Source organism: Manis pentadactyla, chromosome 10 (assembly GCF_030020395.1).
Source record: "Manis pentadactyla isolate mManPen7 chromosome 10, mManPen7.hap1, whole genome shotgun sequence".
NCBI lineage: Eukaryota > Metazoa > Chordata > Mammalia > Pholidota > Manidae > Manis > Manis pentadactyla.
The window spans coordinates 17,076,295-17,093,719 of NC_080028.1; the positions used below are offsets into that span (position 1 = coordinate 17,076,295).

At 34.7% G+C, this 17,425-nt stretch overlaps 1 protein-coding gene across 5 annotated transcripts in view; it reads right to left on the bottom strand.

Annotated features, from left to right (window-relative positions):
* HCFC2 (host cell factor C2) overlaps nucleotides 1-17,425 on the bottom strand; it is a 71,220-nt gene that overhangs the window by 40,964 nt on the left and 12,831 nt on the right. For all 5 annotated transcript variants that reach the window (XM_036891028.2, XM_036891031.2, XM_036891029.2 and 2 more), the window contains exons 4-9: nucleotides 13,036-13,244; nucleotides 12,143-12,227; nucleotides 10,179-10,285; nucleotides 9,885-10,073; nucleotides 5,237-5,404; nucleotides 4,636-4,688 (exon numbers count right to left, since the gene is read on the bottom strand). In XM_036891028.2, the coding sequence (XP_036746923.1) occupies nucleotides 4,636-4,688; nucleotides 5,237-5,404; nucleotides 9,885-10,073; nucleotides 10,179-10,285; nucleotides 12,143-12,227; nucleotides 13,036-13,244 (811 nt within the window). The remainder of the gene's footprint in view (nucleotides 1-4,635; nucleotides 4,689-5,236; nucleotides 5,405-9,884; nucleotides 10,074-10,178; nucleotides 10,286-12,142; nucleotides 12,228-13,035; nucleotides 13,245-17,425) is intronic.

The following is a 17,425-nucleotide window of genomic DNA, read 5'->3' on the forward strand; positions in this document are numbered from 1 at the left end:
ACTATGAAAAATTATATGCTAACTAATTGGACAACATAGAAGAAATGAACAACTTTCTAGAAAAATACAACCTTCCAAGGCTGACCCAGGAAGAAACAGAAAATCCGAATAGACCAATTACCAGCAAGGATATTGAATTGGTAATCAAAAAACTACCTAAGAACAAAACCCCTGGACCGCTGAATTTTATCAAACATTTAGTGAAGACCTAATACCCAAAATCCTTAAAGATTTCCAAAAAGTAGAAGAGGAGAGAATACTTCAAAACTCATTCTATGAGGCCAGCATCACTCTAACACCAAACCAGGCAAAGACACCACAAAAAAAGAAAATTACAGAGCAATATCCCTGATGAATATAGATGCAAAAATCCTCAACAAAATATTAGCAAACAAAATTCAAAAATACGTCAAAAAGATCATCCATCATGATCAAGTAGGATTTATTCCAGGGATGCAAGGATGGTACAATATTAGAATATCCATCAACATCATCCACCACATCAACAAAAAGGACAAAAACCTTGTGATCATCTCCATAGATGCTGAAAAAGCATTCAACAAAATTCAACATTCATTCATGATAAAAACTCTTAACAAAATGGGTATAGAAGGCAAGTACCTCAACATAATAAAGGCCATATATGATAAACCCACAGCCAACATTATACTTAACAGCGAGAAGCTGAAAGCTTTTTCCTTTAAGATTGGGAACAAGACAAGGATGCCCACTCTCCCCACTTTTATTCAACACAGTTCTGGAGGTCCTAGCCATGGCAATCAGACAACACAAAGAAATAAAAGGCATCCAGACTGGTAAACAAGTTAAACTGTCACTTCTTTGCAAATAACATGCTATTGTACACAAAAAAAACCAAAGAATCTACTCCAAAAAAAACTGGATCTAATATATGAATTTAGCAAAGTTGCAGGATACAAAATTAACATGGCAGAAATCTGCTGCATTCCTATACACTAATGATGAGTGGGCAGAAAGAGAAATCAGGAAAAACAATTCCATTCACAATTGCATCAAAAAGAATAAAATACCTAGGAATAAACCTAACCAAGGCAGTGAAAGACCTATACCCTGAAAAGTATAAGACACTCATATGAGAAATTAAAGAAGATACTAATAAATGGAAATACATTCCGTGCTCATGGATAGGAAGAATTAATATTGTCAAAATGGCCATCCTGCCTAAAGCAATCTACAGATTCAATGCAATCCCTATCAAAACACCAGCAGCATTCTTCAATGAACTGGAGCAAATAATTCTAAAATTCATATGGAACCACAAAAGACCCCGAATAGCCAAAGCAGTCCTGAGAAGGATGAATAAAGCTGGGGGGATTACGGTCCCCGACTTCAAGCTCTACTACAAAGCCACAGTAATCAAAACAATTTGGTACTGGCACAAGAAAAGACCCATAGACCAATGTAAGACTAGAGAGCCCAGATATAAACCCAAGCATAATGGTCAATTAATATATGATAAAGGAGCCTTGGACATACCGTGGGGAAATGACAGCCTCTTCAATAGCTGGTGTTGGCAAAACTGTACAGCTACATGAAGATAATGAAACTGGATTATTGTCTATCACCATACACAAAAGTAAACTCAAAATGGGTCAAAGACCTGAATGTAAGTCATGAAACCATAAAACTCTTAGAAGACAACACAGGTAAAAATCTACTGAATATAAACATGAGCAACTTTTTCCTGAACGCATCTCCTTCAGCAAGGGAAACAGAAGCAAAAATGAACAAATGGGACTACATCAAGCTAAAAAGGTTCTGTACAGCAAAAGACACCATCAGAACAAAAAGGCATCCTACAGTATGGGGGAATATATTTGTTAATGACATATCCGACAAGGGGTTAACATCCAAAATATATAAAGAACTCAAATGCCTCAACCATCAAAAAGCAAATAAGCAGATTAAAAAATGGGCAGAGGATATGAACAGACAATTCTCCAAAGAAGAAATTCAGATGGCCAACAGGCACATGAAAAGATGCTCCACATCACTAATTATCAGGGAAATGTAAATTAAAACCACACAAGATACCACCTCATACCAGTTAGGATGGCCAGCATCGAAAAGACTAAGAACAACAAATGCTGGCAAGGATGCAGAGAAAGGGGAACCCTCCTACAATGCTGGTGGGAATGTAAACTAGTTCAACTATTGTAGAAAGCAGTATGGAGGTTTCTCAAAAACTAAAAATAGAAATACCATTTGACCAGGGAATTCCACTCCTAGGATGTACCCAAAGAATACAAGTTCTCAGATTGAAAAAGACGTACGTACTCCTATGTTTATTGCAGCACTACTTACAATAGCCAAGAAATGGAAGCAACCTAAGTGTCTATCAGTAGATGAACAGATAAAGAAGATGTGGTACATATATACAATAGAATGCTATTCAGTCATAAGAAAGAAACAAATCCTACCATTTGCAACAACATGGACGGAGCTAAAGGGTATTATGCTCAGTGAAATAAGCCAGGCAGAGAAATACAAGTACCAAATGATTTCCCTCATTTGCGGAGTATAAAAATGAAGCATAACTGAAGGAACAAAACAGCAGCAGACTGACAAACTCCAAGAAGTGACTGGCAGTTACCAAAGGGGAGGGTGAGGGAAGGCAGATGGGGAGGGAGGGAGAAGGGGATTGACGGGTATTATGATTAGTACACATGGTGTTGGTAGGGATCATGGGGAAGAACAGAGAAGACAAGTAGTGACTATGTGGCATCTTACTACACTGATGGACAGTGAGTGCGATGGGGTATGGGGGGGACTCAGTAGTATGGGTGAATGTAGTAACCACATTGTTTTTCATGTGAAACCTTCATAAGAGTGTATATCAGTAATACTTTAATAATAAACACTGTATAAAAAAAAGATTAGGTCATATAAATTATTAGGAATCCAAGTGTGATCAGACTTCACAGTAGCAACACTGAATGCTAAAAGACAGCAGGAAAATATCTTTAAATTTCTGAGGAAAAACTTTCCAGTATAGAGTTCTATAACCCCGCCAAACTATCAATCAAATATGAATAGATAAAAGGAATTTTCACATGTGAGAGATCTCAAAAGAATTACTTTTCATAAACACTTTCTCAGGAAACTACTAAAGGGTGTGTTACAACAAAACAAAGAGAAAGAAATGAGATCAAGAAACATGGCCTCTGACACAGGAAAGAGATAAAAGAAATTCTTAATATGAAGCAATTGGAAGTCCAAGAGGACAGCTGTTAACAGGCCTAGAGAAGAACCAGTACAGACTAGAACATCAAGACAGATGGCATATGAGGGTTCTAAAAGGAAAAGAAAAAAGAAACCTTTTATGTTTGAATATTTTGAGAAATGTTTTATAATTTTTTTGGAAAAATTTGAGTATGAATTAATGATAGGCAAGAAGAAAACAAAGCAAATGGAAAAGGGAGGCAGTAAACAATGCCAGGAAAAACAAAAACTTTCATGAAAAAGTACACTGTATGGCTCAGCTATGAATATATCAGTATCATAGTGTATATATGAAATTTAAAGGATGTGGGAAGGGGTAGAGGAGGAAATGGCAATGTTAAAAAAATCTTCCACTACTGAAGACAATTTACCTAAAACTAGAAAGTCAAGAAGTACAAATGCAGATACAGAAGAGAGCTAAAACAGTTGAAAGTAGTTTCTAGGGAAGTAGAATCAAGAACAGGGAGGGACAGAGTAGAGAAATATTGCTCTTCATTATAAACCTTGTAGTACTAAGTTTGTAAAATAGACACTCACGTATATAACACATCATTAACGCAAAATGTGTGTGTGCTATGGCTGTTAGCATAGGCTACTCAGAAATAACTCTATTTCTTTACTTGTTACATACTCTTTCTAACAAATAAGCCTTTTCTGTTTATTACTGGTCCTCAGCCATGTTCAGAACATGTGAGCCTAACTTACATTACTTCCTTTGAAGAATCTACTGTGAATATAGATAGCAGTTTGCCAGATAAAGTGTAAATCCTAGTAAGCTTATTCATTAATCTCCACGAACACCTACTGTGAAGCACTTCATTAAATAAGGAAAAAAACCTCACAAACATATAGGTACTCAACTTAGCAACTCATACTCTTTGGTAAAAAAATATATTTCATAAAGAGTAAAGAAATTTCATAAAGAGTAAAGAAATATATTTCATATCCATTGTTGAAGTACATCATTAAAATTAAAAAAATTTTAAATTTATGTATATATGATATTTAGAAATAAAAAAATATATATTTCAAGATACTGTAAGCATAAGTTATAATGGATTAGCCTCTGAGCTATGTGTAATGAGGCTACACTTCCATCTCTTGGTTCGGGTTCTTAATTCAGGCTACTGTCACAATAATCTATAGAGCATTCCATAAACACAGAGCTACCAGGCATCATCCTAAATATTCTGCTTTAGGATATCTGAGGAAAGGCTTGGGGATCTGTGTTTATTTGTTTTTTAGTCTGAGGTAACTCTGATGTGCACCTAGGGTTGAAAACCCCTTTCCTAGGACAATATGCTAAAACCATTGATTAAAATTGGATCTATAACCATAAACATTCATTTACCAACATAACTCATTTTAACTTACATTGTTAGGAATGACGCTATTACAGCCTTGTCTGTGTGGGTCCATCCTGACTCCTGTAGGAATAAGAAAGCTCAGACTGATATGCTCTAAATTAGCTTCAGTAAAATATATTACAATCAAATATTTTTTAAAGTTACATATTAAAGATCAAAAAAGCAGTGTATCAGTCAGAGGTTGTTTTTTTTTTTCCTTAATAGTTTGCTTAATAGTTGACTGAAATCCTTTCTGGAAGAATACATAAAATTAACTTTGTTTTTACTTTCCAAGTGCCTGTTAGTTGTAAATACTTTTGAGAAGAAGTTGAAATATTTAGGAAAGCTAATTAAAACCATCTCCTGAAATCAAGAAGCATGCCAAACTAAGAAAGGACATCAAAATGAACTGCAGAAAAAATACTCTACTCTACACGTCTATGTGTTCTACTATATCATATTGGTATGAGAGTGAAGTTTCAGAGTTGAAATGCAACACATTTGATTTACCAGACCGGAAATATCCTGTAAATATTGAAAATTTCTTAAGCCAGGTCTAATCACAGGCTTTTCTGTGCTATTTTCTATTACAAGCATCTGAGCATACATATATTAAGCATATATGTTACCTTGCATATTTACTGCTGCTGAAGAATCTGATGATGTAGCTTGGTATGGCAAGTCCGTATTCAACTGCAAAAGATAGCCCTCAACTGTAGGCACTTCATCCCATTTGACATGAAAGGAGTTGGTAGTGGCTTTGATCAGTTGTACTTGTGATGGTGCCGAAGGTTTCTCTAAAGAACAATATTAATATCATACATTTAAGTTTCAAGTGTTATCAACAGTTTGCCTATATAGTTTGTGTGCAGAGCTCTGAAAACATCAACAGTGAATATTTCACCTATTTACCAAGAGGGAGAAAATTTACTCAGATTAAACATAGCTGTAGTAGGTCAAATGAAAATAGTTCAGGGTTCTGATTCTATTCATTTGCTTAATTTCTTATACAAATAAATCTACAAACAAAACAACCCAGTCCCAAGCTATTTGAATCAACAGATTAAGAAAAAATGTTTAATTTTCCTAGAAGTGGATGGAAAACCAAGTATTGTATAGCTATAGTTACATTATTTTACCCTCTTTTAAGATTTAGTACATTCCATCTTTGGACAGTTACATAAGAAAATTTATTCTAGAGGGTTGAAATATACGTTATAATTTAATTCTTATATAAAAAGTCTAATATCAATCTCTTTCTGTCTTTTAGAGTAGGGTTCAGCAAAGTATGGCTCATGGGCCAGATTTAGTCAGTGCCTGTTTTCATAAATAAAGTTTTATTGAAACATAGCTATGCTAATTTATGTATTGTCTATGAATGCTTTCATACTACAATAGTAGAGTTCAGTAGTTAAAATAGACAAAATGGCCCACAACACCTAAAATATTTACTATCTAGGCCTTTACAGAAAAAATCTGATGACCCTATTTCAGAGGATAATCAAGCCTAATTCCTTCAATTATTCCAAGTAAATTCCTCTGTGATCCTACACACAATCTAGTTTATTTATGTTTCTCAAAGGCAACCCACACCTGAACAAAAGCAGACAGTGAGATAAGTCTAGGAGGTACAGCACCCACATAACAGAAGTTACATTAAGAGAGAACAGAGAAAACAGAAGGGTGGAAATCAACAAAACAATCAAGAAAATTACCAGAACTGAAAAACATAAGTTTCCAGACCAAAAGGGCACATTGAGGACTCAACACAATGGATTAAAAACAGACGCACAAGGCACATCATCATGAAATTTAAGAACAGTATAAACAAAGAAAAAGTCCTAAAAGTTAACAGGTGTGAGGGTGAAGGTCACATTTAAAAGGACCAAAAACCGGAAGTGGTTTGGGTTTCTTAACAAAAACACTGGAAGCTTGAATACAGTGTAACAATGCTTTCAAAATTCTGAAGGGTAATGACTTCTAATGTAGAATTCTATTTCTATGCAAACTGCCAAGTAGGAAGGAAGACTGAACATATTTTCAAACAATGCAAGATCTCAAAATAAATTTATCACCTATGCACCCTTTTCCTGGGATGTGCTCCACAAAAAATAAGAAAGTAAACTAAGATAGGGAAAAATATAGGATCCAGGAAACAGGGAATCTGACACGGTAAGAGGCAAAAGATATCCCCAGCAGATGAAGGAGGGAGTACTCCAAGATGATGGCTGTATTTGACTGTGGAGGGCAAGCATCCCAGAGTGGAACAGGAGAAATTTCTTCAAGATGATGAAATTTGATAGAATATCCAATGCATCTAACCATAATGAGAAAAGATTTAAACAAATAACAGAGAGTACAGAAATGAATTAGTGCTAAATACATATAAATCTAAAACAAAAATGACAATTATTAATCCATGACAAATAAAAAATTGCACAAGGAAGGTATGCACAATATTCTACATGGCTCACCTGTGAACAATGCCTATAGAGTCACAATGTAAACACTGAATACTCAACTAACAAAATTATGGTGTAATCATACTGAGAATGGGGTAGGGAAGGTGCACAGGGGAGAGGTGAAGAATGGTGAGAAGAAGAAATAAATCTATAGTAGAAAATGAGCATAACTGCCTAAACTGAAAAAAATTAAAGTAACAATATATTCATGCTGTATATATGAAAAGAATTGTCTAACAGAGTTGAAAGCAGATACTTGTGAAGCAAAGAAAATGGGAGGCAGGTGGGTGCAAGACTGCTATTTTTCATAAAAAGCCTTATGGAATTATATTACTTTTAAATGTTATCAAATGCACAAAGTTTAACTGAAAGTGAAAAAAGGCAAAGAAAGCCCGCATTCCTCTCTACCTATCCCCCAAAACGGATGCCAACTTTTCAAAAGGCAAAGCAAAATCTAAATTTTGCCATTATGATAGTGGTCAATGACTACTTTTAGACAGATATTCATGTCTAAAGCTTTTAATGGAAAACTTTATGGAAAAACTGGCCATTCAGAGCCAATGATTTTTAACCCCTTAAAAGTCAGAGACCCTTTAAAGAATCTGCTTAATGTGATATATTCAATACTGAGAAAAATTCATACATATTTTTAGATTTTAGAAAAAAAGCACACATTTTTCTTCCAGTCTCAGAAACTGAAGCTTATTCTTGGATTTCAGTTAATTCCCAATCTCAAAGATAAATCAGTAAGTTTGAATTTCTTTACTTTCTGCTTGCTAGTACATTCTTCTTCTATAGAAAGCATTTAGTCTCTAACTTAGTTGTTCTGTTAATTTTTCAATTATCTTAATTTTAAAATTAAGCTGTTTTTATATTATAAAAGCAATGCATGCTTCTATAGAAAATACAAGAGGAAAATTATAAGAAAATGTAAAATCTCACCTATGAGATAATATTTTGGTACACAGATTTTTCTGTTTATATATGTAACAAAAACCCTAGAATCTTTGTTTGCTATGTTTTATAACATGATTTCTCCACTGACCTCCAGATGTCCTTTCACACACCTTTCTACTTGATCTAATTTCAAACAGCATTTCTAAATAAACTCTCAACTTTCTCCACAAACCTGTTTTTCCCTCAATCTTCCCATCTCAGTGAACAGAAATACTACCAAATTATTCCAGCTAGAAAGTTCATCCTCCATCCTCTCATTTGAGTCAGCCACACCCAATTCATCAGCCAGTGCTGTCAACAAGAACTCCAAAATACATCCTGAATGTATCCATGTTTTCAATCTCCATCATCAACACTACAGTCTAAGACTTCACTGACTATTGGGAAGCTGCCTAACTTGCCTTGCTGTGTGTGCTGGTATTTTCCATACTATTGCAATGACATTCCAAAATGCACATTCTGAAAGACTAAGAAATACCTTACCATTATACTTTAAAAACAATTTGAACTCCATCATAATGTTTGAGGCCCTACATGACCTGTCCTGTGGTCACTTCTCCACTCCTACACTCCTCTTTTACTGCTCACATCTGTTCCCCAACATGCCAAGAATTCCCCTCTTTAAGGCCCTTGTATTGCTGTTCACTCTTCCTGCAGTGTTTTCTCCCCAGCTTTTTACATGGACACTTATCTTCTCACCATCTGGATTACATCCCAAATGCCATCTTATCCTATTCTGACTACCCATTCTGAAGCAGCACCACCCACCTCCATTCCCAGCACCTCCTATTACTATGTCATTGTTCTATCTTACTATCTTCACAAGATGCTTACCAGAAACAGAATTTATTTTGTTAATTTATTTGATTATTGCCTGCCATCCCCCTGACCCTCACACTCTCTTTTGACTGTAAGTTCTTTGCAACAGGGATATTATCAGTCTTATTCACAGCTGTCTTCTCAGCATTAGGAACAATTCCTGGTACACAGCTGTCAATCAATAAATATTTTTTGAAAAAAGGATATGCATTCCATGTTTTAAAATTTTTTGGTGTTGTAATACTTTTTAAAAATCTTTTTATTTTGGAATAATTTTAGATTTACAGAGAAGCTTTAAAGAGTTCCCATATACCCTTTACTCACTGTCCCATAAGGCTAACACCTTTGTTAAAATTAAGAAATTAACAATGGAGTAATACTATTAGCTGAACTACAGACTACTCAGATCTTACCCATTTTTCTATCAATGTCTTTTGTTCCAGGATCCAATTTATGGCACCATCTTGCATTTAGTTATCTCCTTAGTCTCCTCCAATTTGTGACTATTTCTCAGTACCTCCTTGTTTTTCATCATTTTGAAACTTTTGAAGAGTACTGTTCACATATGCTGTTGAATATCTGAAGTCACTTAATTTGGGTTTGTCTGATAAGTCTTCATAGTTAGAGTGGGGTTATGGATTTTTCGGAAGAGTACCACAGAGGTGAAGTTTCTTCTTATCACATGATACGGGAGGCAGGGCAGGGGTAAATGTTATCAACATGACTTATCACCAGTGATATTAGTCTTGATTACTTGATTAAGGTGGTGTTTGTCAAGTTTCTAGACCATAAAGCTACTATTTTTCACTTTCCATACTCTTCTGCAGGAGTCACTAAATCCAGTTTACACTCAAGGTGAGAGAAATTGAGGAACTCCCCTGGAGTAGGAAAAATCTAAATATATTATTTCTTCTATTCATTTTTAATTATGGGAAAGAAAGGCAGTGGCATTTACAATATGTCTCAAAAGACAGACATTATTTGAGTATTTATTTATTTAAAAGAAAAAAAATTATATTTGTTAAATATTCTTACCTACCAGTATCAAGATACCAAAGATCCTTGCAGCAGACTTGACTATTCAGTGCTTTTTTGTAGCCATCTCTTCCACTCCAAAAATACAATCGAGTGCCAATTGCAACAGCACAATGTCCAGCTCTTGGTCTTGGTCTTGAATTTTTCTTATCTTCCTGAGAATCTGATACTAGGGTAGTCCATTCTGCTGTGTCTAGAAAAATAGAAATATCTATGACTAATCTATTGTTCTTAACAAAATAATAAAAATTCTTGATTAATAAATTTTGTTTCAATAAATAACTCTTAAAAGTCTCACCCAAATTTAGGTAAGAAAATGAACTGGTACATCTCCATTCACAATCATGAGGTGAAGTTTCAGTATTTTCCCCCTTATGAGGAACCCATCCACCAAAAATGTACATCCTAAACAACAAAAGACAAAGGAACATGATGTAGCTGATTTTCTTTTCTAAAGACTTAATTTTATTTTTTGGATTTAAAATGCTAAGAATAGACTTACATTTCTTATTGTTGACTCAAAGCTTCAAGACTATTTACTCACCATTGTAAAGGTAATGGGAATAAGGATGAAGAAAGTGGTCTTTCAAAAGTTTACAATTTTTTGAAGCAATACAGAATCAAATTATTTCTCTGTCTGGCAAGTTATGTAAGGTGAAGAATATCTCAATTATATACATTTGAAAATCAATACTGTATGTATTATGCAAAGGGTACTTCAGTCAGAAAGATAACTCAAATGATCTATGATATCCAAAGTCAAATTTAGAATTGTTTCCATATAATAACCAAACAGGACTAAGTTTCATATAACTTTGGTCACTGATATAACTCAAATAAATAACTTTTTTTTAAAGGTTTACTTTTTTTTTTATTAAAGTCTTAGTGATATACAATCTTATGATGGTTTCAAATACACAACACAGTGGTTTAACATTCACCCATATTAACTCTTGATCCCCTCCATTGCGGTCATTGTCTATCAATGAAGTAAGATGTTATAGAGTCATTAATTGTCTTCTCTGTGCTGTACTATCATTCCCAAGACCTACCTATATTGTGATTGTGAATTATAGTGCCTCTTAATCCTCCTTTCTCCTCCCTTCCCAACCCTCCCCAACCCTTCCCTTTTGGTAACCACATCCCTTCTCAATGTCTATGAATCTACTGCTATCAAATAAAAAACTTTATGTGGACACCAGGGGTTCATGAGACACAGCTGATGGCTGCTGAAGAAAAAAGAATCATCAGACTGAACTTAGGGCCCATGAGACCTCATACCAATCAAAGAAGCCTACTTTTTATCTAGTTTATATATCAAGAGTTCCAATGGAGAACTGTATTTTATTAAAGGGTTTTGCTGCTTTTTAAAAAATATATCTTATTAGATTTTATGACTATTTTTAAAAAAGAACTAAAGAGATTCTAAGAGTTCTGATGTTTTTAAAAAATATATCTTATTAGATTTTATGACTATTAAAAAAAAATAACTAAAGAGGTTCTAAACTACAAGTTTTTGTTTCCTTAAACATTACTTTTAAGGTAAAGTCCCTACACAAGTAAATAATTAACTTCTATTTAAACAATACTACTAACCCTGGCCCAGTGTTGCACAAATAAGGGAATGTGTTGATGATAGTAATAGCTAACCTTTATGGAGTGCCCACTACATACTGGGCACTGTTCAAAGAATTTTAAAGGTATCAATCCACTTAATCCTATGACAATGTTGTGAGGTAGGTTTTACTATTATCCACATTTTACACATGAGGAAATTGGGGTACAGACAGATTCCGTTACCTTACCTGAGGTCATACAAGACAAGTAGCAAATCTGAGACTTGAATTCAGCCAACCTGGTTACAGAGTCTGTATTCTAACCATAATGCCACCCAAAGTATAATCATTGGGCATATATACTGAGTACATACCTGAGAACAAATCAAGCACTACCAGAAATATGTAAAAAGACACAGGTTGTTTCAAACCTGTTACTGGAGAACAGATCAGTTTGACATTCCATCTATCCTTAGGAAACGCCTACTCCGTGCAAGGTATTGTAAGGAATGTAAAGAAGTATAAGAGGTACCATGATAGGAAAATGCACAACAAATATCTTGGCTTTCATAGGCATATTTTAGTTTCAGTAAGTATAGTCAAACATTATTAATTCAGTGATCTATTTCCAAGAAACTAGTAACATCACTTTTCTTAAAGTATATCTTAAGTTGGTTAAAAAAAAAGTAAAACAAAAACACCCTACTTGTTTCCTATGACACTGGCTGTGTGAAGGCTTCGTGGAAGTGGCACTGCCCCTTTAGTTTCTGGTTTTGACCACGACATAGTGTCTAAAAGTAAAAATAAGTATATTAACAACTTGATCTAATAACACCAAATCACCTCAGTTTGAAAAATTAAAAAAAAGGACTTATCAAAATGAAGTCCTATTGTTGTATTATTTTACATATTATATAACAATACTGTATCATTGTATTTATTTTATTGTATTTATTTACATCTATAAATTTGCCATAAATCGCCAATCACAGAAATTTATTTACACTTCAATGTTAGTATTTGTAATGGAGAGGTGTACTTAAGGTGCCACCAATTTTGAATTAAGATTAGAGATTTTAACATTTTAAACAAGAGTACATTATGTAGAAGATAGTCAAAAGTGAGAGGCACACCTACTCTCTAACCATCCATTCAAGGATCTCTTAAGAACTACAACAGGGTTTTTCATTAACCAGCAATCACATTATTAATGCTATATTACCTGTAGATAGAGTAACCATAGAAATTTGGTATCTCCAACTGGAACACATTACAAAGTGAAAGGGGGACTGTTGATAATTACACAGAACAACAAGCATAAACCAGGACCATCCCAGGCAACCCAGGACATATGGTGACCCTATTTATAGGGAGCACAGGACAATCACTGTCATAATCTAACATTTACTTGTTCAACCTGACTGGTCAGCAACCATTCACATCACAACTCGGCTGTCCCAGTGGCTGGCTACAAGTCGTAGTTATAAATCTAAGTGCAACTCAATAAATACTGTAATCAAAAATATTTTTCAAAGTAATTTTTATATTTGCCTTTATCAGTTAGAGCCAGTTCCTGAGACTAAATCAAGTTAAGCTTACCTAAGTCAAGTTGCCATAGGTCATCTAGGCGAGCACCACACATTCCACCAAAAACATACATTTTAGGACTTCCAGAATCTTTTTTGCAATATATGACAGCTGTGTGGGATTCTCTTGGAGAAGGCACAGTTCCTTTAGTTACTGGAATGCTCCAACCCACCACACCAGAACCATGCTGTAGCTCCAACTCATAGAAATCATTTAAATATCTAGGATATCATGAAAGAAATTAAAACATTAACATAGTACATATCTTTTAATTGATTTTTATTTCTGTTTATAAAGATAAAGTTTGTTTACTGTAAAAAACTCATAGAGTACAGAAATGCATTAGGGGAGCAGAAACCCCATAGTTCACTCATTCAAGACGTATTTATCAAACACTACTGCACACCAGGCACTCTTCTGATCAGCAGTGAACAGACAAGATTTTAAAATTTCCTACCATTATTTAGCCAACACTCTTATCTAGGACAACAATTGTGATGCCTTCAAAACATAGCCACAAATTCTCTGACACGGTTCTCATCAGGAGATAGGGTCTATGTCCTCTTCCTTGATTCTGGGAAGGTTTGTGACTGTTTTGACTAACAGAATATGATGAAATGATATTATGTGACTTCTAAGGCTCAAACACAGAATGCCAATGAAGCTTCACTATATAAAACACTTGCTCTTGGAATCCTGAACCACCATGGAAGTCCAACTATCACACAATCACCATCTGGAGAGGTGCCTATATGTAGGCACATAGGATGACAGTCCCAGTTGAATCCGTCCTTCAGCCATTTTAGTTGAGGCATCAGACACAGGAGTGACCATTCAAGCCTTCCTATCTGAAGGCCTAGCCATTATTGCAATGTCCTGTCTTAATTCCTCATATACAGAATCCACAGTATAATAAAATGTTATTATTTTGCATTATTAACTTTTGGGAGAGTTTACTATATGTCACTAAATAACCAGAACAGTCACTACTGACAATAACTGGTAATATCCTTTCAGACCTCTTTCTCTATGGATACCCACATATATATAAATGAGACATATTATAAATATTGCTTTGTAGCATTTTTTCTTTTTAAATTTTCATCCTATAATGTCATAGCAATGTCCTACATAGTTTTACTCTAGAAATGGGCATTAAACTTCTTATCTGTGACATGGGTGTTTTCAATGCTTTGAGCAAAATGACTTTCGTAGGAATCTATTTCCTATCAAATTATTACTCAAGTATGGGGGCAAAATTGAAACATTGTAGGACATGTAAAATGTCAAAGTTTAACTATACAGTTTTTTTTGGAAAAAATGATTCTAGATGTCACCTAGGAAAAATAAAAAGAAGTCCCCAAATGAACACATTAAATAAGAGAAATGGTAGGACAAGGAAGCTAGTAATTTATAATTATATTTAAATTGATGCTGATAACTGTGGTTGTGAGGTCTAAATAATCACTAAGAAAGACTAATCCAAAATTAATCTCCTAATATTACTGTAATCTAGAAGAAGATTCAAGAATATGTGGGACACAGGGAAAAACTGGGTAAGCAAAAGGCGGCTAAATGTAAAAATATCTATTCTGAAAGGTAACGACATTTTCAGTTTAAATGTGTATGTTAATTTTTGAGCAATGAAAGGAAGCAAAGAATTAGCACATTCAAGTTTCAAATCACTAGAAAGAATGAATCAAAGAAAAACAATACATCAGAGAAAGTAAAGGAAAAATAAGCAAAGCATAGTCTATGGAAAGCAGTTAATAAGAGAGTCAGAAAAAAACACTAAACAATGCTAAAAGAAAACAACTGAAAAAAATTAGTACATAACACAGAAAGATCAAATTTTTTTAATGTGAAGAGCTCCTACAAAATCAAGATAATGAATGACCAGTCACATAATAAACAAAAGATAAAAGCATATAAATTGACAGTTGTCTTACCAATGGGTTTCAGCCACAGACAAGTTCATCATGAATTCAATGTGACCAAAGAAATGACAGTAGAACATTCATGGGGTGAAGGGTAATACCCAACTTTATTTCCATGGTGGCAGGTCAGTCACTAGAATCCCAACCACTCAGAGCAAGTCTGCATGCAGCAAGCTGGTCTTTGCCTCTGGGCCTCTCTGCCCGTGCAGCCGTCTCAGTCTCTGTCCTCAGCACTGCCACCACTCTAGCCTCTGCTCTGCTCTCCTGTAGCCTTGCAGCCATGCCACCATGTTGCCCAGAGCACTGGGCAGAGTTCTTTATATAGAGTCAATAACAACGTATTGCCCACATGTGTGTAGTGAGATAGTCAACCAGGGCCAGGTGAGAATCCTGGCCACAGGAACCTTCATTTTATCCACACAGTTCACAGTACAGAAAATTAAATTATATAAACATTTATGTATGTACACATACACAAACACACACAAATGTTCAACCTCATCACAATTTTTAAAAATCTAGCAATGGCAGGAAAAGGGGGAATAGGGAAGCAACAATAATCAATAGATGGAAGGCATAAAATAATATAAGGGCAGGAAAAAACTTTCCTATTTATTATAAGACAAAGCCTCTTGGGCCATGGGGTATGCAAGGGAAACAAAAGAACCCTGAATCCAGCTGTAGGCTATTAACAGCAAGGATGATATTAAAACTATTTAACAACTGATAATGGCATAAATTTAAATAGACCAAAATGGATGCCAATCAGTATGCTATACCAGTTCATACTGGTTAACTGACAGTTCTTTTGTGAAAGGTAACTTTACAACAGAATAATACACACAGGTAGAAAATTAGATATACAGGGAACAAAACACAAGTTCACAAAAACACTGGGGGATTTTAAATGTCATTCAGAAGTTGAAACAACCTACACACAGAAAAGAAAAAAGCTTGGAATGGCAACTTAAACCAGTGATTTAATAAAGAACCTTGTAGCCAGTCAAGAACTCAGAATCTTTAAGAGCAACTATGGCATAACCACAAAAATTAACTGTGAAATAGGCCATAAAGACAATGTTGGAAAAGAAGAAACACCATGTGGATAAAGTGAAGGTTCCTATAGCCAGGATTCTCATCTGGCCCTGGTCGGCTAGCATACTACATGTGTGGGCAACATGTCATTATTGACTGGGTGCTGACATGGTGGCATGGCTGCAAGGCAGCAGGAGAGCAGAGACAGGACTAAAGTGGTGGCAGCACCGAGGACAGAGACTGAGACAGCTGCAGGGGCAGAGACTGGCTTGCTGCATGCAGACTCGCTCTGAGTGGACGGGATTCTAGTGATTGATCTGCCACCGTGGGAATGAATTTGGGTATAACCCTTTCACCCCAAGTACGTTCCGTTGTCATTCCTCAGCCTCACTGAATCCATAGCAAACATGCCAGGGCTGAAACCCATTGGCAAGACACCCCATAAAGCACATTTTTTTACCTCAGTATAATAAAACCAGATAGATATTAGCAGCAATAACAAAACTTTCCATTTGGAAACTTAAATTATGCTGAATTACTTTTGGATTAAAGAGAAAATAGAAATTAATGACAATAAGAGCACTACATATCAAAACCTATGGAATATGGCCAAAGTGATAACTAGAGAAAAATGCGTACCATTTATTACAAACAACACTGAAAATAAATTAACTAATAAGCATTCAAATTATTAGAATTTAGAAAAAAGTTAGAAAAAGCATTCAAACTATTAGAAGTTTAAAAGAAGTTAGAAAAAGGGAAAAATTTAAAGAAATGGAATAGAGTTAAAGAAAATAAATGAAAAAAAAAGATTATTAGTAAACTAAAATGTGCTTCTTTGAAAAACACCAATAAAATAGCAAGCCACTAGCAAGTCTGAAAGGTATCAAAGATCACCCCCTGAACTAAACCAATCCCAGACAATTATTTTCTACTAAATTTCAATACATTTCTACTATATACTCAAGAAATTATGTTATTTAAACATAGTAATAGATAGAGCTTCCCATAACCTAGGAACATAGCCCTAATTACATTTCCAGGGGTAACATAATCCTGATACTCAAATTGGATTAGAATAGCAATCAATGCCCCCTGAAAAGACAATATAGGCAAAATCACTAATGACCATACATAATATAAATCAATGTTGGCAAAGTGAATTTAGGAACGTATGAAAAGAACACTGTAACACCATAAAGTGGAATTTAGTTAGGAATTAAAAGATGGCTCATATTTCAGAATTTAATAATATAATTCACAAAATTACTGGATTAAAGGAAAGAAACAGTACACTCATTTCCATACTTGAGATAAATCATAACTACATCAACATCCATTTTTGGTTAAAAAAGAGAAAAGTACTAATTAGCAAACTGGAAATTTTAAAAACTTCCTTAATCTGATGAAAGGCATATACTAGAAATTTA